The 22,183-nt window shown below is 45.0% G+C and overlaps 1 protein-coding gene and 1 long non-coding RNA gene across 5 annotated transcripts in view; one reads left to right on the forward strand and one right to left on the reverse strand.

Moving 5' to 3' along the window:
• Positions 1–12,492, reverse strand: LOC146438020 (uncharacterized). Of its 4 annotated transcripts, none has more exons than XR_014851643.1 (4): positions 11,705–12,492; positions 8,461–8,605; positions 2,237–4,217; positions 1–1,193 (listed from the first exon to the last, which is right to left on the reverse strand). It is a non-coding gene; the product is annotated as an uncharacterized LOC146438020 (long non-coding RNA). The 4 variants fall into 4 exon arrangements; XR_014851640.1 differs by having other exon boundaries at positions 1,786–4,217; XR_014851641.1 differs by lacking the exon at positions 11,705–12,492 and adding an exon at positions 10,161–11,092 and having other exon boundaries at positions 1,786–4,217.
• Positions 12,492–22,183, forward strand: part of PPM1K (protein phosphatase, Mg2+/Mn2+ dependent 1K) — an 18,046-nt gene continuing 8,354 nt past the window's right edge. The window contains exons 1-3 of the mRNA XM_085058237.1: positions 12,492–12,573; positions 14,197–14,704; positions 15,258–15,358. Of these exons, the coding sequence (XP_084914363.1) occupies positions 12,498–12,573; positions 14,197–14,704; positions 15,258–15,358 (685 nt within the window). The 5' untranslated portion in view covers positions 12,492–12,497. The remainder of the gene's footprint in view (positions 12,574–14,196; positions 14,705–15,257; positions 15,359–22,183) is intronic.

The following is a 22,183-nucleotide window of genomic DNA, read 5'->3' on the forward strand; positions in this document are numbered from 1 at the left end:
ATCCCTGAGATCCACAGCCTCCGGATCGCCCTGCACCCACCGCATCCCTGAGATCCACAGCCTCCGGATCGCCCTGCACCCACCGCATCCCCGGGATCCACAGCCTCCGGATCGCCCTGCACTCATCCCGCTTGGAGAACTGCGCTATTGCGGAGAACTGACGCGGGGAGCTCCTTCCAGCACCCCAGCGCGGGGCGTTCAATCACAGCTGACGCTGTTGCATCGCCCCCTCCGGGCAGGAAAAACTCCCAAGGCCAAGATTGGACGGAAAAAAAAAGAAAGTTCCTTGACGCACAGGTTTCACAGTGGTCACATGGCTCAAGTACACTACAGGTACTTTTGCTGGACAGCATTGAGGGAAATAAAGACAAATGCATACAGCCTGGTCTCTGAGGAGGAAAGATGCTGCTTTTTGTCCCACGTTAACAAGACACTGAGAAAGTTTGCCCTGGCATGCTGGGGAAACTCTGCAGCAAAGCACCCTTCAAACTATTCCATTCCTTCAGCAAGGCAGACCAAGCGTTACAGTGTTGAAGGCAGTTCTTACGTGGTAATTACTCTGAGATACTTAAATCAACTTACGGTTACCATCTTGGTCTCTTTCCCATCTAAGGAGCTGAAAAATTCCCATTTCTGCCAGAACTTTTTTCCCATGCACAGATGGAGACCTGATGCACAGGTTTTGCCATGGCAGAGTTTGCTGAGAGTGGGATATCCTGGGAACCCAGATAGATACCTGAACAGCTCCTGCCTGCAGGCACCACCCTGCGGGTTTCCCTCAGAGACCAAACTGGAGCAGGGAATTTAAAATGGGTTTTCCAACTGTTGGCTCCTGTGACACTGTACAGACAATCCCTATGAGAGCTGCTGATGGGGGAGAGCACAGCCCTGGCCAGACACAGGACACAACAACAAAGATCTCATCTGTCACCTACAGGCTGCAGAGTCTCAGCAGGACTTGGCTGGTACTCGTGCTTTGTGCTCTTCTTCAGGGAGCTGGCATTTACAGAGTCTTTTCAAACCAGTGCAATAGGAATTGCAATGCTTCTTCTTTGGCATGAAGGTCGTGTCTCGTGATTTCTGTACTAGAGTCCAAGGTTATATTTAATGTGCCCTTTGGATGCTCTTTGGGAATGAGGGAAGCAGATGAGCAGATGCACGTCTCAGGAGGACTGCTGATTTCAGAGCTGGTTCTGATGATGAGCAGCAAGACACAAAAGTGATTTTGTCAGTGAGCAATGCATTTACAAATATATTGCATTTCCAGTGGAGCAGGTGATGACTGCTCTGTACAGACACAGGCACAAGGGAGGATAGCTTCTGTGGGGAGACAGATTGTTGCCCATGCAATGATTTGGGGAAAGGGCATTAGCAAAGCATTGCAGCTCACCTGCCATCTCACCCCCAGCTTTTGATGTTGCCCAAGATGAATATGAGCATTTCAGTAGGAAGGCATGTGATGAAAAGCTGCTGTGGTCCTGCATTTGTAATTCTGTGTCATGGTTTAACCCCAGCCGGCAATTCAGTCCCACAAAGTCATTCACTCACTCACTCCTCTTCCCTGGTAAAAGGGGCAGAGAATCAGAAAAGTTAAAAAACTCATGGATTAAGATAAAGACAGTTTAGGTGAAGCAAGAGCTCCACACATAAGCAAAGTGAAACTAGGAATTCAGTCACTGCTTCCCATAGGAAGGCAGGTGCTCAGCCACCCCCAGGAGAGCAGGTGCCTTGGGAAGACAAATGCAATCACTCTGAATGTCCCTCCCTTCCTCCTTTTCCCCTCACCTTTGCATGCTGAGCATGACTCCATGTGTTACAGGATATCCCTTTTGTCAGTCAGGGTCAGCTGTCCCAGCTGTGTCCCCTCCCAGCTCCTTGTGCATCCCCAGCCCCCTCACTTCTGGGGTGGGGTGAGAGGCAGGAAAGGCCTTGGCTCTGTGTGAGCCCTGCTCAGCAATAACAAAAACATCCCTGTGTTATAAACACTGTTTCCAGCACAAATCCAAAACACAGCCCATGCCAGCCACTGTGAAGAAAATTAACTATACCCAGCCAAAACCAGCACAGCCTGGTTCTATGAGAGGCCCCAGTTATTAAAAGAAGGTACAAAGAGGTCCCCTGACCACAATGTCATAACCAATCCTTTTCCTTTAGCACCCACGAGAGACACAGTCAAAAGGCCACATCTTCGCCAAACAATGCTGCAAATAAAACCAAATAGGTTTTATTTACTTACCTCAAAATCTCCATAGCAATATACTCATTCCCGATAAACACCTGTGCAGCATGACACACAGATTTCTTGGTGTCAGACAATTAAATCTTTATCAAGTTATAAATTAAATCATCATTAAATATTGCTGGAGGTTATATTTACCTGCTTCTTTTCCACAGGTTATTAACTGCATCTTTCTAGAATATGCTCTTTTAGATTTGTCAGAGAGTAATCCAGAACTTGGATTCAGGTATATGGATGAGTCCTAAAATATTGGAAATAATATTGGTAACACTTGTTAAAGCTGCTTGTGCCTTCATACACTGGCTGTTATAGTCACTTGAACCCGTTTGGTGTTGATATGGAGCTGTATGCACAGACATAGAGCTGTCAGAGGTGTCACAGCTAATTGTGTTTGACTCCAGAGTCTGAAGGTCTGTCCTGTCAGCTGGATTGTCCATCTGTAACTGATACTCACCCTCCCAGATTTATACATGTTGGGAATGTGCCCAACAAGGAGCTGGGCCAGAAATCAGCCAGCTCACTGATTTCTGACTGTCATAGACTGAGGTCTGTGAAATTTGACTTTGCTGTGCTACACAATTACTTAAGTGCATTACCTGCCCTGTGAGGCAAACAAATCAAATTTGCTGGTGCTGCTGTAACTGTACTGTACTAGACACTGTGCCTTTTCTTTATTCCAGTCTTAGAGCATCAAAGCTTTCATTGAAAGAAGATGTAGAATGGAAGGTAACAAACTGCATTAAGTGACATTTTACTGTGCAGGTCGTGCCAAATGGAGTCCTGTTTATCTCCTTTCTGTTGCTTATAGTCAGATCTTTAAGAAAGGAGAATATTTTGCATGGCTTTGATTATCAAACATTTTGAACATAGTTCATGCAAAGGTCAAGTGCTCCTATGTGGTCAACAAGTGATAAGCAATGTTTAATAACCATTTAAAACACATTAATTAAAAGACAGTCTTAAAGTGTTGCTTTTCCAAAGGCTCATGCAGAATTCAGAATATGCTGAACACAGAAACAGGTCATGACTGCTGTGGGAAGTGGAGGGAAAGCAAAAAGAGACAAGGTGCCTGTGGAGAAGAGGAGGTACAAATCTTGCAGAAACAACAGCCAACTCCACTCATCTTTCATGGGGTATTATTGCTGACCCTAACAGCTGGTCAGCTGCCTTTGGCTCCCCTGAAATGAAGACCCAGGGCCTGTGTCTCTCCATGTTTCCTGTGTGCCAGGATTACTGCTTTTCAGCCCCTGCAGAGATGTCTAGCAGAACAGCTGTCTCCTACTCAGCTGTCCAGGGTCTGCTTAAGGACATAGCATGTGGGAAGGATCCTCCCCTCCAGCTCTACAGTTTGGGCCCAGGTGTAAAGCAGCATTTTGGAAAAGATGCACTCTAGCATCTCATTGGCTGTTCACACTGCGATTTAGGGTTAACAGCTGTTAACACAGAAGCAGCACGTGCTCCTGTTTTTGTTTGTCGCAATGGTGTTTAAAAACAGACCTTGTAAATCCTCAAACAACAGTAGTGTTGGCAACACACTGTGCTCTGTGCAACACACTGTGCTCTGTGCAAGGGAGAACTCTGGCCAACCATAGCTGGAGCATGATGATCACAGGGAGGAAGGGAATGGGGCCAGAGAAGGGGGAGATACAACAAAAGTTAAATGTGGCCTTATGGAGCATTTATGCTGGTTCTGTGCTACAGGAAAAGCTTTTCTTCTTTGTGGCACCAAGCATAAAACATGTTTTTGCTTATTTCAATACATGGATCAAGCCACATTGGAAAAACAGTCATTTCACAGTGGCGTAGAAAAAGATGAGAACTTAAATACAGCCTGGGAGCAACATGAAACCCCAAATGAGAGAGAGGGAACATAATCATGCAGAGGTGCAACTGTGCAAAATTACTCACCTGAAAGGCAAAGCTGAACAGCTCACAAGAGTCTCCAGGAGCAGAGACTAAAGGCACGTGGAGTTGGCACCTGTGAGAACCTGTGAGGGAATGCTTCTGTTTACTGAGGTTTTCCCAACTGATGGAATAATCTCTGGTGTTTTCAGTATTCAGTCCAGACTACAGCTGGGCCAGGCTTGCCCAGGGTTAGAATACAGTAGGTGACAGACTGAACCAGGATATCCTTACCTCCTCAAAATTATCATTATCATCACTGGCATTCCCTTAGCCAGGGGCAAAAAACACGTAGGCTCTGCCACCTCCTGTCACAGCAAAGCCAAGAATTAAGGCCATTCTTCATTTTTGTTTTCATCAATACTTACTATCATATGTGCAATTCTTTTCAAAACAGGCTTCTGAATTGCCATCCACTTGGTTTTGAAAACATTCAAATAACATTCCTAAATATCATCCTAGGTAGTTAGTCCTGCTCAGGTGCAAGTGGATTAAGTACCTTGTGACATTTAACAGTGCAACCATCAAATCTACACTCTGGGAATGAAGCTAAATGCAAATATTACTTCTGTCCTCTCCCTGTATTGAGCTGTCCTGAGATTTCAGCAGGCTTTTCCTTCAAATGCTGACAATAAGATTTGTGTCATTCAATCAGCACAAACATTGAGTTTTGAAATAACCAGAAATGGAGGAAGATGACAGCAGCAGATATTCTGCCAGCTCAAAATCACAGCACCTCAGATTCCCAGTGCCTGTAATGGGCCTGTACAGAAGGTAGATGGCAAAGCAGGCACAGATCACACACAGAACATGTTTCTACATGACACTGTCATGCCAAAACCAAAGATTACACACAGCTGAGGCTTCTATTCAATGCTGGACATGATTTTGAATGCATCTATGTTCCTGTGGACCCAGTGCAGTCCATGCTAAGTCAACATGAGGGTTCTCTGAAATTTCCATACAGTTTGGGTCAGGACCTGCAAGTTCCCAGGTAAACACATGATTTCATGAAATTGTTTGCATTACAAAATGATGCTCCAGGATTTCATTTTCTATGTGGGCCCTGTGCTTTTTTGGTTTTTTTGCAAACATATAATTTAGTTTGAATATTGCTTCAGTTTTGGTGTTACAGAAGTGGCATGGATTTACAACACTGAATGCTTATTATCCTATTCTTATTTGCTCTTAGGATGAAGCAGTAACCCTTCCCATAACAGCAGGCAATGGCTGGATTAACAACTGGTAAGCAAAGATGAGTACAGCAGCAACAAGAAATAAAAACTGCTAGTAAGTACAACAGTTCCACAGACTGGGTCACACATGAGTTGTCTTCTGCATGATTTCTACTTTGAGGGATTTCTGCTGATTTCTGCCTTCAAATCCATGGATACAAAGTAGCAACTGCTTTATAAAAGCATTCTCATTTTCTGTGTCAATCCTAGAAAAGCCTTTCTCTTGAGAGTTCTGTAAAGAAAAGCATGGCCAAGCAAGAAGCTACTCCTACACATCAGGCTTACCTAAAGAAACACAAGTATCAGAATCTGTTAAAGGATGCTTGTCAGCAATTACCTCATTTTACCAACCCTGTTTTCCAAGTGTTTCCCCAAAGACCCCAGCACTGCTGGGGTATCCCATCAGGCTCTCACAGGGCTGATCACAAACACCAGGCAAATGCCCTCCATTAGGATCAGTGTTTAACACATTTCCCCTGAGCAGCATTTGTTTTCTTTAAGATGCTCAGCTCAGTTCTGCTAAAGCTGCCTTAAATCCCAGATGTCCATAGCAAATAGAAAAGGCAATCCAAATCAGAACAAATACATAACTACAAAGCTTTGGAGAAGAGCAGAGGTTCTTTATGCTAATGACACCTCCAGGATTCTCTGCCATTAATGGCTTTACATTCCTGTTGTTCATAAATACTGAATATGGGGTTGGAAGACAAATTATGTGATGCCCTAAATGCTTGAGATGTAAGACAGAAAAAACGAATGCAGGCTGTGCTGCTCAGCTGAGAGCTGTGCTTGCTATCTCTTTTAAAGGGGAACCACAAGTCACAAGCATTTTCTTGGGGTGGGGAGTGAGCGGTAGATGAATGAGAAATAAACCCCCCATTCCTCGGGGCTGCTGGATAGAGCAGCCAATGTGAGCACGGCCAGCTCCTCCACCCCTCGGGATGCCTATGCCAGCTCACCACTAAGAGGTGTGTCCTTGCTCGTCTAGAGCACAGCCTGGCAGGCAGCGAGCTTCCCTCTGTGCTCCAGGGCTGTTGGACAGTGAGGAGCTGTGCATGACCTGGCAGTGCTGGAAAGAAGTGCCTTTAATATTGCAAGGTTGATCAGAATCCAGCAGGATACTTAATAGCGTGCGTCGATCTCTAAAGAAGAGTGGTTGCTAAGGAAACCACTTAAAAGCCTGCTTTAAAATATTTGCCACATATTCAAAAGCCAGAATAATTTCCTGTTGTCAAATTAAAACAGCTTTTCAGAGAACATTAGGAATATTCTTTAATCATTAAGGCAGAAATAGCCACGTGGTTCTTCTCAGCAGGCAGATGACTGAATTCTGATCTGGAATATTATCTTGTAAAACTGAAGCTATGTCACTGAAGAAAAATCAGCTGTGCTACTGTGCAGCCATCCCAAAAATCAGATTTTCCAACTGCAAATTCCTAATACAAAGTTATCATCCTCATATTTTGAAGTATCACAACTTCTCACTTATGATAATTCCCAATAGAATCACAGAATGATTTAGGCTGGAAAAGTTCACGGAGGATTTCAATTTACCCAGCTAACATGCTGTAAATGGAGAATGCCAAAGGCACAGTGCAAAGGGTTAGGAACATTCTGTTCTAACTCACTTTTCCTTGCATTTAGAGGACATATTCTGCACCAGGAGCACAAAAAGCTCAGCCAAACATTTTCTTTTCTGTTTCCAAATAAACTGCTTGAATACTCAAAAGCCATCTAAAGTGTCAGGATAAACAATTCAGCCACAGTTTCTTTTACTTTCCAAAACCACAGGGTATTGGGTTAGTTACCTTTCCTCCTAGTAGCCCTCAGAGCTGTGGTTTGTGTTTGTAGCTGGAGTGGTGTTGAGAACACAGCAGTGGTTTGGCTACTGCTGAGCAGTGCTGGCACTGCTCACTGAGGAGGCAGAGTGACAGTGGCTCCACGGGCACTTGGTGGCTGCTCAAGGTCAACCCACCACACCTGGGATCACCAAGGAAAGAAAGCCGACTTTGGTTTTAATGACTGCAGCCAATCCTCTAGGCATGCTCTTGATCTGACCTTCCCAGAAAGTGCACAGTGTTTAGAACAGGAGTTTATTTTCCATCTTCAGCAGGACAGAAGCAAGCCACATCATCTGAATTTAGAGGAATTCTGAGGGAACAGAAATACATCTGACTCCTGCTTTTCCTGTCAGTGAGAACTGGTTCAGAGCCAGTAGCTTGATCTGGGCAGTTCTGGGAATGTGCTTAAGTTACACCACAGCCCTCCTGTTTCAGAACACCCTCTCTCTGTGTTGTCATGAGCTCCAAATGAGATAGAAACTTGAGTAAGATAACCAGAGGAAACAAGATTACCATGTCTTAAAGTCTAAGCCCAAAAGGGTTGTCACATCACCCATAAAAATATAGAGCACGAGTTTGAGAATTAGGTGTTGCACATCATTTGAGCACCATCAAAACCAATATGGTTTCACATTTTTATTTCTTGTTTCTATACAGAATGCCTATTAGCTTGCTTAGTCATGTTCCAGTGTTAACAGTACGATTACTTATGCAAGGGCAAACCTGGCAAGAGTGCCAAAAAGCACAATTCCCTGAAAGAAGAAAGCTGGTTTTCACCCACATCCTGAGGATTGCATGTAGTCCTTGTCAACAAGGAGAAGTATGGCTGCTCCACCAGGGCTGGGGCTAAGAGGGATGGTGAGGCAGGCAGGGACCTGAGTGACAGCTCCATGGCACCTGAACAAGGAGAGCCAGGCCAGCTGGGGACAGCAACAGGGGTCAGCTGCAGTCCAGGGACCACCAAGCCTGACCATAGAGACAAGCCAGGTTTGAGGTCAAGACAGAAGATCCATCAGCCAGGGAAGCACAGGATCAGCGAGATACAAGGCCAGGCATGGGCATACCTACAGCACAGCTCAGGCAAGGGCCTGAACTTAAATTTGGCCCCTGATCCAAGGAAGGCTTCCTGCAGCTCTTTTCCCATCACCAATATCCACACTGACAGCTGGACTATCCAGAGCTGTCTACAAGCACAGGCAGTCAAACAGCCGTGGCAGGGGTGGCCTTTCCCACAGCAGCTCACCTGATTTTGAAGGGCTGCCTTTGAACAGTGCTGTGAAAAATTACAGCTGTTGCCAGTTTTTTGAAAGGTGGTGTTAAAATAGTGGCCACTTCCTTTCACCACAGCTACAGGATGTTTCCTGGTTTCTTCTGATCTGCTAGCAGACCTAGATTGTGCAGACAGATAATTAGCCAGGAGCGTACCAGAAGGAAAAATTCTTCTTTTATGAGGATAGAAAGCATGATGTGGAAGCAAATTCTCCCACCTTTAACATCATGTGCTGGTGAGAAGAGCACAGTGTTCAGAACAAGCTTGTCAAGCTTCTATAGCTTGGTCTGAGATCTGATACATGGATATTACAATGGGTGTATCTTTTCCCCCCAGGCAAGAATTCCAGCTGCTGTGAGTTCAGTTACAGTGCTGGTCAGGACAGCACATGGACAACCAACCTGCCCCTGCTCCTGGGAGTTTGGTTTGTTTCCCAGTCACTATGGGTTTAGAATCTGAAGATGGAAGCATGCAGGAAAGAAAGATGAGTGAAAAAGGGAAGAGGCAGCAGGAGAGAAACTATCACAGAAAAATATGTGCAAATTATGAATGAAAAGGAGAACAAAATAAAGGAGAATAGGCAGCAAGGAAGGAAAAGGTCGGGAACGTGACAAAGCAGCAAAAACAGAGACAGTAAGACAGAAGAGAGAGATAGAACCTTGCAGGAGCAGAAATTCTTTGTCAGGAGAGCTGGGATCTAGGAAACTAACTCATCCTTTAGGGGAAAATAACAAGCGAGGGGAAAGTCCAAATTAACTGTTTGCAGTCAAAACCAAATATTGCATAGTACAAGTTCCTGCCTTTCCTGTTCCTGAATTTTTTGCCTCCTATCCACCAGGTGCTGTCAGAGGCCCGTCAAAGTACCAAATGCTGCACTGCAGCCCATCCTGCCTGCCCTGTGCCCTGACTGTTCCTTTGCATGTTCTTGCCATTGTGCCCTGGCCTTGTCTCAAGCCTGCTGCCTTCTCACAAAGCTATTCTTACACTCATTGCCTCATTTTTTCTTGCTGCCTCTCCAGATGCCTCCCACTTGTCTTCCAAAGCCTTGAAAAGATAAGAGTAGCTCCACTGCACATAAAAACTCAACATGAAACATTTATCATTTCCATGCTGGCCTTTCACTGCCAACTCGATGGGGCAGAAATTGTCTCCCAGCACTAGTGCCTCCATATCATGTAGGACCCTGACACTTCTGGGAAGACCCCACTGGTGCAGCTCTGTAAATAGCAATACCTGCTTTACAGATAATGTGCTGGTTTTGTTCTCAGCAAATCACTGTGCTAGCTTGGATAAGCTCCTGTATGAAGCCTTTGTGCTCAGGAGAACTGCTGTTCTTTGCCCAATGCCAGGAGAGTTGGCAGGAAAGCATTGTTTTTCCTGTCTCAGTGAGGACAAATGGGAACTAGAGAACAACCTGCAGAGACAGATGACATTGTTGCCATCCCCAAAAGACTCACAAGATCAAATATCGTTCTAAATGCTGAGCAGGATACCACACATCTTGAAACCAGTACAATCTGGTAGGTGCTGCCATGCTCACCTAACCCCTTCTTCAACAAGTAGAGCTGTACTGTAAAAGCTCTGAGAGGTTTTATTGATGCTTTTCTGGACAGAAATTGCTGGGGTTTGCAGGAACCAAAAACCTCACTCCAACAAAACAAAAGCTTCCTTACCTCAAAAATATCTGGGATAAACTTGATGGTGACCTCCTTAAGCTCCTAGGGAAATTGTGTTGGCTCTCATTTTCCTCTTCACGTGTCTGTTTTCAAGTACTCTGGACTCTGGCAGACCGCACGAGGCGGAATGGACAGCATGTTTCAAAGGCTTTTGTAATCAGAGCCATCTGATTTACCAAATTGCATCAAAGGTCAGAAACTGTTGGTAGCACAGCATGGAGTAAATGATCCCTTTAAACTCCTGATTGGACATGGGTCATGTCAGGAGGCAGCAGGGCTTTTCTCATGGACACAGCTGCCTCGGAGCAGCACACACAACTGCACATTAAATCTTTTGAGTAATTTTTCCATAAGGGCATCCCTGCTGCTTCCAGAGGCCTCTTGGGCAGCCCGTGGGCAGCAGCTGCAGGCACAGCCTGGCTTCCACCTGCCCAATGCAGGGCCTGAAGGGAGGCTGTAGACAGGTAGGGTTGGGCTCTTCTCCCCGGCAAGCAGCGACAGGACGAGAGGACATGGTCTAAAGCTGAGCCAGAGCAGGGTTAGGCTGGACCTGTGCAGGGGCAGGAGTTGAACTCGATGATCCTTGTGGATCCCTTCCAGCTCAGTACATTCCGTGATTCTGGGACATTAGGAAGAATTTCTCCACAGAAGGGTGATCAGACATTGGAACGGGCTGTACAGGGAGATGATGAAGGAGTTTAAGGAAAGACTGGCCGTGCCACTCAGTGCCACGTCTGGTTGACACGGCAGTGCTCGGTCACGGTTTGGACGCGATGATCTCTGCGATCTTTTCCAACCTAAGCGATTCTGTGATTCTGTGACACCGGGGGCTGTGCAGGGTCACAGCCATCCGCGACCCCCGCCGCTGGCCCAGACCCAGGCCCGTGTGAGGGCTGACCGGACCGGGCGGGCGGGGCGGGGGAGGCTCGGCAGGGGCGGAGGGGCAGGCTCGGCAGGGGAGGCTCGGCAGGGGCGGAGGGGCAGGCTCTGTAGGGCAGGCCCGGCAGGGGAGGCTCGGCCGGGGCGGTGGCCGCCGGCGGGGCCGATTGGCCGTGCGGGCTCGGCGGGCGGGGCCGGGCGGTGGCGGCGGGGCCGCGCTGCAGCCTCGGCCGGGGAAGCGCCGCTCTCGCACCGCTGAGGCGCTAGCCGGGCCCGGGCGCGGGAGGAGGGAAGGTAAGGGCCGCCTGCCCGGGGCATGGGCCGGGGGCGAGGGACGGGAGAGACAGCCGGGGCCGCACTCGGGAGCGTCTCGCTCGGCGGTCCTTTCTCCTGCCGCCGGCGCTGCTGGGCGGGAAGGGCCGCGGCAGGGCCGGCAATAGCAGGGAGCGGGGCTGGGCACGGCCGGCGTTCTGCAGGGGCTGCCGCCGCACGGCTCGGCTTTGATGGGCACAGAATAACCGCGGCCTGTGCTCATTCGTGATGAGTAAACTGCAACAGAGACGTCTTTAAATTGCTGCTGGCCGTGTGCAGCTCGCTGTCCAGGCAGGGAGGCGAGATTAGATTGTAACGGATTTAAAAAAACAAACAAACCAACGACGCACCTGATTTAATAGGAGCGTAACATCCAGAACCGCACGGTCCGTAACCACATCCGTGGCGTTTGGAAGGCATGCGAAGCAAGTGCACTTGGAGTTATACATTCCTTTTCACATACGTCGGATCCCCTGGGGCAGCAGGCATGCCTTCGCTTTCTTCCGGGTTTCCTTTTTTTTCCCCCTTGTCTTGTGGCAGCCTGGAAAATTTCCATCTGCCGAGCAGCAGCCAGCCTGTAAAACTACAGTTCTAATCGCTCACCTCATCCCGCTTTAAGCGCTGTGTTTCCCTGCCTGCCTGCCTGTTTCTCTCCAGTTAAATGTGTACAGATGAACAGGATCAGATGGAGCACCTCAAAGCAGATTTCCATGTAGAACTGTCCATCTTGGACTTTGTCTCTAACACCAGTGCCCCCCTTTCCAATACTGCGGTCTTGTTTTGCCCAGATGGGTCTGCTCTGTGTTTGCAGGCATATCAGCTGGGAAGGCACAGTCCAGAGCTGTTTACATAACAAAAGAAAGAGCAGGTTGCTACTCCTGATTTGCAGACACACTTGGAAGGCAAACTTGTCGTCACTATTTTTACTTGCCTGGTGAGAGTTGAATTTGATAGGGAACAAACACATTAATTAGCTTGTGAGTTTGGGTTGATCCACTGCTTCATGCTGTGGATACTGTGAAATCTAAATATAGTGAGTATTTCATGTTCTCTTCTCAAGCTGACAGAAGTGAAAGCAAGCGTGGGTTTTGCTAATTGGCAGGCTTTCAGTTTGGTCGTTCTGTGTTTCACAGAAGGAAGTTAATGTGCTGTTGTTACAAGTCAAGGATAGCAGAGAAGAAAAAGCAGCTCCAGAAAGTAAATCTGTTTTTAAATACCTGTAAATACATTAAAATAAGGGTGTGATATTGACATCACTCTGCAGTAAAATGGAAAATCTTAAAATTTCAATGGTTCCATATTCAGGTGGTGCAACAGTGATTTCCAGAACATTCAGCCTTTTATCAAGTCAACAGTTAACCTCTAAGTGCTAAGTAAAGAAACCTTTCCTCGTTCCATGCAACCTAAGAATTGCATGAATGGTAAACCCACAGCATCTAAAGCAACATGCTTTGAGCTGGGAACAACACGTTTGTTGAAGGCCTCCCAAAAGCTGTCACTGCCATTTTCTACTAAAGCAACCCCTTACCAAGTTACCTATGACGGCATGTTTTTTGCAAGTGCACAGATTTTTATCTAGTAATTTTAAAACATAGTTTTAACAAATATTTCAGATGTAGAGATGCAGTTGTGACTGGCTTGGGGAAAACACAACAGCGAGGCACTCCAGCCCAGAATTAAAGCGTCTCTGGGGTACAAGTGTTGCTCTTTGCTGCTCGATTACGTCAGACCACTCTGCTGTCTTCTTTTTTTTTTTTTTTTTTCTTGCATTCACTATAAGCCTGGGTATTTTTAGATCCTTTGTTATGTCATATAATACCTATCACTTATAATTTTGCCCTCAGCAAACTTTGAGCAATTAAGTTAGAAATCCCTCACTGGGTAGTTACAGTGATCTGTATAGTCCAGTTTAAATTGCTCCAGTGCAACAACATGTAATTATTACAAATTGCATCCCAGCCTGTTTGACTTGGATCAAGTTTTGTGTTACTCTACAAAAGGTCAAATAAGCCAATTTTTTTTCATCTGTCGGCATCCTAGATGAGTCATCATTAGTGAACTTTTGTCTGTGCTGAGCCAAGTGGTATGTTTGAATTTATCTGGACTGGAAAAGAGATCTGAGAAACCAGCAGAAGATCTTGCCTGCCTATGTTAGCCCATTTCAGGGTTAGGTGGCAGAGAACTTCAGGCCAGAAAAACCAGCAAATAGCTGCATTAGTTTTTTTGAGGGGCAAGTTTGTGTGTGTAGTTGTGGATGTCCATGGATACTCTTCATGGTCATTCTTAGCACAAAAAAAAAAAAATCACAATTAGCTTCAAGCGCTGTGTTAAAAAGTATTGTTCAAGACCTCCATTGGTGTGACAGAACCAAATATCACATGCAGATAAAAAAATTTAAAATCCTAGGAAATATATTTCTCCTCCCTTTTCCCCTGGGAGTCACAGTGCAGATACCTTAGCAGTGTTTGAAGAGCATGCGTGGTAAGCTCACTTTCACAATCTCATATTTTCATGTATTCACATTTTAGCAGTATCATCACTCTCATTTGCTCCATCACAGCCTCTTCTACCTTTGAAAACTCGGGATGTCATTATGCAGGGGGCCAGCAGAAGTGCCTTGCCTTGCTCTGTGTGCAGGGCTGGGGTTAGATGTGGGCTGCTGCTGGGTGGGGAATAGTTTCCCAGTGAGTCACGCAGATCCCTCTGCAGTCACTTCCAGGGAGTGCTGTGCTCCGCATGATTAGCGGGCTCTCAGGGTGACATTGTTTCCTGAATGATGCAACTGAAAATTCCCTTTTCCGTGCTTCTTGTTTCCTGACCTGTTTTCCCTTTGTTCTCCAAGACATTCCAGCAGCTCTGCATCTTTCGTTCCCGGTCTTTTTTTCCTACGAATCTCTGCGAAGACAAGTGATGTCCACAGCCACTTTAATTCATTTGGTACGGAATGGAGGGTTCCAAGTAAGAAGGAGAGCCGTGCTCACATCCCGCCTCCTGCAAGACGAGAAGCGCCCCGCAGCCGCCTGCTCCATCTCCACCTGCGAGCGCCGCGCCTCCCGCTTCGACCCTGAGGGCAGCGGGAAGCCGACCACATGGGACACCTTCGGCATCTGGGACAATCGCATCGATGAGCCCATTCTCCTCCCGCCCAGCATAAAGTATGGCAAGCCGATCCCAAAAGTGAGCCTGAGCAACGTGGGCTGCGCCAGCCACATCGGGAAGCGTAAGGAAAACGAGGATCGGTTCAGTTACGCGCAGCTGACGGAGGATGTCCTGTACTTCGCCGTGTACGATGGGCACGGCGGGGCGGCAGCAGCCGACTTCTGTGATAAGTACATGGAAAAATATATTAAGTAAGTGCTCACCGAGGGAATGTGTGTCAAATAAATTACAGCAGAGATTGCTTCCTTAGGGAATCAGTGGGTTGTACATTGTAGCTAATCCTCCCGGGTTTTGTAGCCACCTCTCCTTATGGGGCAGCAGGAACACTGGATGAAATAGACATGCTATGAATTACTTATTCTGTGTGGTGCCTGCCCCACTGGGCAAGCCCACAAAGACAGGAGAGGGAAATACGATTGTGCCCCTGTCCTGAAAGGTCTTGGAACACAGGGAGAGTGTGGACTGACTGTTGTCACACAGGGTCTCTGTGACTGCCGACCTGTGGTTTGCTTACACTCTTCTGTATGTATCACATCATTGGATGCTGGAAAAGGAATTTGGATACTTGCAAAATTACAGGATTATGCTTTCAGTGCAAGTAGTTAGTAAAATCACATTATCCTTTCATTCAAGTCCAGCATAATTCAGTGAGTGCAGGGAGGAGATAAGACTTTGAAACAGATTGATCAGGATGTATATTTCTTGGAAAGAAGTTTAACTTTTTGTTTGCTTGTTTGTTTCCAGGGAATTTCTTGCTGAGGAGGAGAACTTGGAAAACGTTTTGAGCAAAGCTTTTCTAGAAATAAACAAAGCATATGAAAGGCATGCAAATCTCTCTCCTGATGGTAGGTAAAAAAAATATTCTGCTATATAGGTGTGGAGAATAAAGTTTGTCTTATTTTCTCAGTAGTTTTGCAGTAAAATGTCCAGAAAAGTGCTTGAAAACAATTTTACTTAGCACAGGATTTTGCTCTGGTTACTTACTGCAAATGAAACAATTATGCTTTACCTCCTAAAAATGAAATAAACTACTGAAATTCTCAGTGAGATTTACTGGTGAAGTTATGAAACTGAATTAGCATAGTCATCAATAGATTTCTCTTAATGTGATTCTGCCAAACATAGTGTTTGTCAAGGTAGCAAACAGTAACAGATTTGCAAGGACTATAATTTTACTGGTAAGAAATGTGTAAGGGGGTATTTTTGTTTCACTTTTTTTTTTTTTGGAGGAAGGGATTGGTGTTTTTATATGTTTGTTTGTTTGTTTTAAAGCTGCTATTCCCGTGGTTTAAAAGCAACCGTGTCAAAGTTCCCCTTTCTAACTTGGCTGCTGCACCTGAGGAGCAACGTAAGCCAAAATTAATACAATTGATACTGCTTCTGCACAAACAGAATCACAGGAGTAGCTGAGTGGGAAAGGGAAAAAAGCAGTGAAGAGGAAAACAAGTTTGGCAGTAGTAAGGCTGTAGTAAACCTGGCACCAGCTCTTTTAGACTCCCAGTTAATCCTGGCTGTTAATGGAGTTCTTGTATATGTGTCTAGAGATGAAGTACTTCTGAAGTTCCAGTTGCAGCAGCTGGAGCTTGTAGAGAGTAACATAGGAAGGGAGATAGAAGTGCCTGTTCCAGTTCTGTCACAGGAGCTTTTTCAGCCATGAGATACAATTCTGAGAGTCAGTTTAGCCAGTCTTAAAAAAAAACCCGAAAAAACCTAAACAAACCGAAAAAAACCCCAGCACGAAACCCCAATACACAAACCCCACAAACAACTCAATAAAAAACCTGTCCCAGTGCTGGTGCAGGTGCTGGCAAAATGACTGAGGTTGTTCCAGAAGAACAGAAACTGTAAAAGTCTTCTCTCCAAGAAAGCCTGGAAACCAAGAAGCCCTGTAGGGACTGAAGTGTTACTGTATTCTCAAGCTGCTTTTCTTAAGCAGTAAATGATCACGTAATGGAGTGACTTTCTGCACTTTAACTGCTACATGAATCTAGGTAGACTCAAATGCAGGACAGGTAGCCTGACTGTTGCAGCACTGCCTCTTCCTTTAGCCTGCACCAGGGATCAGGAAAAAAGTCTTAAGTCCTGAGATGCAGCCCTTAAAAAAGAAGGATTAAATCTATAAAATTCTTTTTCCCATTGTATTTCATGTGTTAAAAACCACCAGAGTCACTTTTGACCTATGGGTTGAGTTTTAGCTGAGCTCATAAGAGACACATCAGCAGAGCAGATGTGCTTTTTATCCCAGAGCCTCTTTGCAAGTACATTTTCTTACAAGTCCAAATCCAAGATTGCATTTGAATACTCGTTTGCTAGCACACTAGTTTGTGTGCTTCCCTGGATCAGAATCTTTCATTTTCAGATCTAATTGTCCCACTCCCTGCCCCTTTGTGAGTAGGAGAGCTCTTGGTTTGGCTCATTGTAAGTGACCTCTATTCTGTGTCAGAGCAGCTCCTTGAGGAGAAGGATTCAGAACTGCACTGGAGATATTATTCTGTTATTCTGAAAACAGTTTCCAATCACAACATTTCGTACGTGAGACTTACAGGATTGCATCACAACAATATTTGAAAGACTAATTGTGCAGCAAGCAGAGCATTTTAGAACTGCTTATAGGATTTTTTTCTTACCATTTAACTAACTGGTGCTGCTGAATGCCAGAAAACTTATGCAATGGTTACCAGGATACTGCACAAGCCCCCTTCATTAAAAAAGCAAAACAGAGGGTAAAAGGGTTGTCAGAAATCCACAGAGGCCACGCTCTGGCAGGCACTTAGTGTTTCTCAGGTAGGCTGAGCACCTGTAAGCTCTTGCAGGATCCTGGGGGATCTCTAAGAGCCTTGGCTGAAAATCAAGCTCTAAGGAAAAGAATGGAGTAACAGGGTGCAAAGTCAAGTTTGGGTTTCTGAACAGATTAAACTTCTTGCATATCTGTTGTTAAAATAACTCAATATTATGTTGATTGCTTTGTGTGGATATTTTTGTTGTTGCTGATGTTTTGAAAGTTACATAAAATTTCAGTGCTTGGATATGTCATTGATAGAAGCCTGCTTCCAAAGTGATTCAGTTTGCCAGCAAAATTTCTGATTAAATGTGGCTATTCTGGATGTGACAGTCAAGACAGTTGCTAGAGTATATTGAAGATGGTGGTTGATTGTGTAACATGCTCTGTCTGGGTTACACTGGATGCTCCCCAAGACTGACCTCCTTTTGAAACCTGGCCATAGCTGATGAAGTGGAATATGATAGCTTTGACTTGTTGCAGGAGATGACCCTTCCAGGGCTCACTCCTTTCACCATGTCTGCCAGAAGAAACAGTGCATATTCAGGATATCCAGGTCTTTACTACCACACAACCAGCTTTAAAAGCTTGGGTGTTTGAAGGAAACTAAACCCTGGGACAAATCCCTGTAGCCACAATGGTGTGTTTGAGGCATTGTTTATAGTACTATTTAACAGGCAGAAACCTTACATAAGGCACAAATTTAGCAGGACTAAAGATGTGCCTTGCTGGAGACCCCAGCTATGTCTTCAAGGGTGTGGCCCTTTGTAGGTCACTTGACAGTAATACAATATTTTAAATTACAGATGGAAAATACACAGCGTGATAGTTCCTGAGCTTTCAGTAACAAAGAAATGGTAATATGGATGTGTTCCAGGTACTGCTGCTGTGTCTGGCATGCAGTTCACTGTGCTATTGGCAGGCTGTACTGGCCTACTGGAGACTGATCCAGTAACCCCTGTGACAGTGACCTCTACCTCTTGTTTCACACAAAAGCATGAGAAAGTTGCTGTAGGCAGGTGTGGGATAATCTCCCCTTTGCCTAAATCCTGTGTAATCATTAACATCTTAGAGCTGTGTCTGAGCCCTGACGCTTGGTGTTTGATAGCTCTTCAAAAATGCATTTTCATTCCCTTCCATGCATATAAATATAGCCAGTCACTTTCAAATCACTGCTAAATTTAGGTATAGAGCATAGTAAAGGAAGCTGAGGTCCAACAAATGTCATTATCCATGGGACAGCTGCCAGAGATGGGCAGAATTTTCTGCTATTTTTTACCAGCCATAAAAACTGAAATGTAAAGGCTGAATAGCTTTGCTCAGCAAGGACAGAAATAAGAAATTAAATTCTATGCTTGAGGAAATTTGAGCATTTCCCTGGAGAAAGGTAAGACAAACCCTTTCCTGGCTTACTGGAGTCCTACCAGGTATTGTTACTGCTTCTGCTCACTGTGAGCAATTATTCAGAGAAAACAACAGGGAGTTTGTCCATCTACCTCGACGTTCAGTGTATCCAACTTTAATCACATTGGCCACTCACTTCTGGAATAGCCATCTTATTAAAACATAGCCAGGTATTCACTGGTCTAGCCATGTTAGAAAGAAATCTTACTCTTGAATCTTACTATGCTGAGCAAACAGCACAAGTTATTTAAAATAATTAAATATTAAGAGTAATGTTTGTTCTGTTGGTTTTTTTTAAGTTACCATTCCAAAAAAATTTATTTCTTTAAATATGTTAACCTGCAACACTGAGGAAAAGGGAAAGCTGCAGAAATTGTATTTGAAAATTTCATAAATCTATCAACATTGTAAAGGCAGCCTTTTTATCCAAGGGCCCTGATTATTACCTAATCAATTTAGAGGATACTAATTACAATATTAAAGGGATGTTTATTTTGCATATTTTTCCATGGGTCAGAACAACTCATATTCTTCTATTCAGTGCCTTTAAGATGGTCCCATTTCAGCTGGCACTGGTTTGAACTCCCCATTTGGTGTTATAGGTATAAAAATTACATTGAAGGAACAGTGTTCCTCGGAGTAACCACTCTTGCCAGTTATGACAGCTGACCCTCCAGCACTGATAAAATTCTTTGTTTGATTTGTTGGTTGGTTACTTATCTCCATAGGGGAAACAAAATTTAAATTTTATTTGGGCTGAAATTAAAACTGGGTTTGTCACACAGTTTTAGCAAGAATTTGAGAACAGTGGCAATTCCCCAGAAATACCAAGGCTGATTTACTGAGGTCAAAGATGCAGATGCTTCCTAAGTGACCTGCACAAGACAGAGCAGGCAAATCTGACAGTAACTGACCAAATCCCCTGTTCTGCAGCCCTTATCCTTTCATCTCCAGTGTTGCAGGTGTATTTTGTTTGAACAAAGTCCCTGGGTGAATTTCCTATTTGCCTCTGTGTGCGTGTTATTTGTGGCAGACACTGTACCTGGTCAGCAGCTCTAGAACTGGAGGCCCTGGACACTTTAAGCTGGGCTTCAGTGGAAAGAGAGATCTGCTTAATTTTGTCCCAGGTGAAGGAGTCCGGCGGTTCCTAGCCTGGACTACTGGAAGGTTCCCACATCCTCTTTGTCACATTAGTTGAGATGACTTGCAGTAGAAGTTGTCCAGTGAGTGTTAAGAACCTATTGAAAGATCTTAGTTTTATAGTGATATTGTTAGGAAAACAAAATAAACTCTTTAATTGTTAAAACCAATACATGTGCTGATGCAGCATATTTTGTGTTATTAAATAAACTAGCAGCAGTTGTAGTAAAGCATTAGAAATGTTATTCCATCATCATTCCTGTGGTTTTGAGCTCTGCTAGAAATCACATAATGCTACATCTGGCTTCATCCATGTTCTTGCATCCCTGCCCAGATCATGAACTGGGTCCAAGCAAGAGATTGTGAGCAGCATGTGTTTTTTTTCTAGGAATAATATTAAGTAATAAACATATAAAGTTCAAGTCACTGTGTCCATCACCACAATTCTGGACAATATCTTGTTCTTTAGTACCAGGCCTTTATTATGTGAGAGCAACTCTTTTCTTTGGGAATTTGCACTCGAAAGATGAAGATTCACTTAAATCTCCACATGTTTCCAGTTTTCTGTGAATTAAAGATTATGGATTTAACTTTTCATATATTTCTCAGCTTAGTTTCAAAACCACAGAATGAAATGGGAAAGTAACAGCAGTTCTGCATTAATCTTTAATGTCTAAATAAAATGTGTTTTCTGTAAAGTAAAAGAGTAGTTTTATGTAGGTTCTCTATTTCACTTGTTTTAACTGTTGCTAAAACAGGTATTTTACTGGTTCTACTAAAATTTCTAATTGCATTGGTACTTTTTAGTATCTTACTTTCATAACGTGCCTCAAAGTGAGGCTGCACTGGGCTATTCCTTGCTTCAAATGGGAAACAGGATATCATGCCTACCTGGACAGTCAGAAGCTGCCACATCCAGTTCCCAGTGTCCCAGCCTGCATAGCCCTGATGCAGCCTGAGCTGTGACCTTGGTCACCACGGCTGATGGTCACCCCTGACCTGCTGGTTCAGCATTCAGCTAAAGCCAGTCCTCGCTGCAGTAATAATACCTGTTTTAAAGAATAACACCAGCTTAGTTAACACTGGTTTGTCAGGGTTTGTGTTTGGTTTTTTTGATTCATTGACTCTCTGCTTTCACTGCACAACAAGGCTCAATGCATCTCCCAGGGATTTGTGATTTCAGTTTACTCCCAGCCCTGTTTGACTTACAGGGTGCTGAGACCTCACAGGGTTGAGGCTGTCAAGACCCCAGAGCTCTTGCATTTCCCTTGCTGTCTGTTGGCAGCTGGTCAGATTTGGGGCTGGCTGGCATTCCTTGGGATCAAATGCACAGTCCTGTTTCAGGTCCATCCCACATCCCCGGGGTCAGGGCTGCAGGGCCAGAGATAGGAGCACATGCAGTTGTAGCTGATCTCTGCAGATGCAGTGGTGCAAAGATGCTTAACGGTCAGTGACATGAAAACAGGAATATAACTGGATTCACATTCCTAAGTAAGCCCAAAACTCATCTCAAATTGGCTTGCTTTGAAAAACTGGAGTGACTGGAAAAGCCCAGAATGCAGGTGACCTACAGAGGTCCTTTCAAGGGGATTTGCATTGGCTGTGAATGCAAATGTGTTCCAGGCAGTAGCTGGTCCTGTCCAGACATTTTAGTGTAATAGCTCAAGTCAGCAGGAGCTTTCCAGGCATTTCTCGTTGGGTTACCTCTGCACAGTTTGCAGGAAGAGAAGATAAAAACTAAAATGGGACATGCCCTTTCAAAAAGCAAAGAAAACAAGGAAAGCTGGGCAGTTCTTTTGGCATTTTCTTCACTGCAGATGATACTACAGATCTTTTTCCTGAAATAGGCACTTGCATGTCTCTTTTTTAAGCATTTCTTTTTGTTTCTCCAGACCATTATAAAAATTGAAATGAGAAGCCCTTAAATCTACTTGCATGAGTGAATCCAGGCAGGTCCCTGGGTGCAGTCAGCCAGCTCAGCTCACTCCCTTGCCCTGCAGGAGAACGAGGGCAGGACCGGGCTCTGTTTTGCCCTCGGGGCACTCTCAGTACACCCCTGCCAGGTGACCCCAGCAGTGCCCTGGGCAGGCTGCCCAGCCAGCCACTGCCACCTGCATCAGTTTGCAGGCACAGGGCAAGGCTGAATCCCAAAATCCAGCTTCAGCTTCATGCTGGGACCTCCAGCAAGTTGACATGGTGTGGAGGCAGCAGCGTTCCTTCCTGGGAAAAACCAGGAAGCCTGTTGGCTGAATCCTTTTTCTCTGGGGGAACAGAGGGGCAGTGTAACAGCTCTGACAGCAATAGGAGGATGACACAGACTGATCTACTCTTTCCCTTTGATATATGG

Source organism: Lichenostomus cassidix, chromosome 4, assembly GCF_008360975.1.
Source record: "Lichenostomus cassidix isolate B80296 chromosome 4, HeHo_3.0, whole genome shotgun sequence".
Taxonomy (NCBI): domain Eukaryota; kingdom Metazoa; phylum Chordata; class Aves; order Passeriformes; family Meliphagidae; genus Lichenostomus; species Lichenostomus cassidix.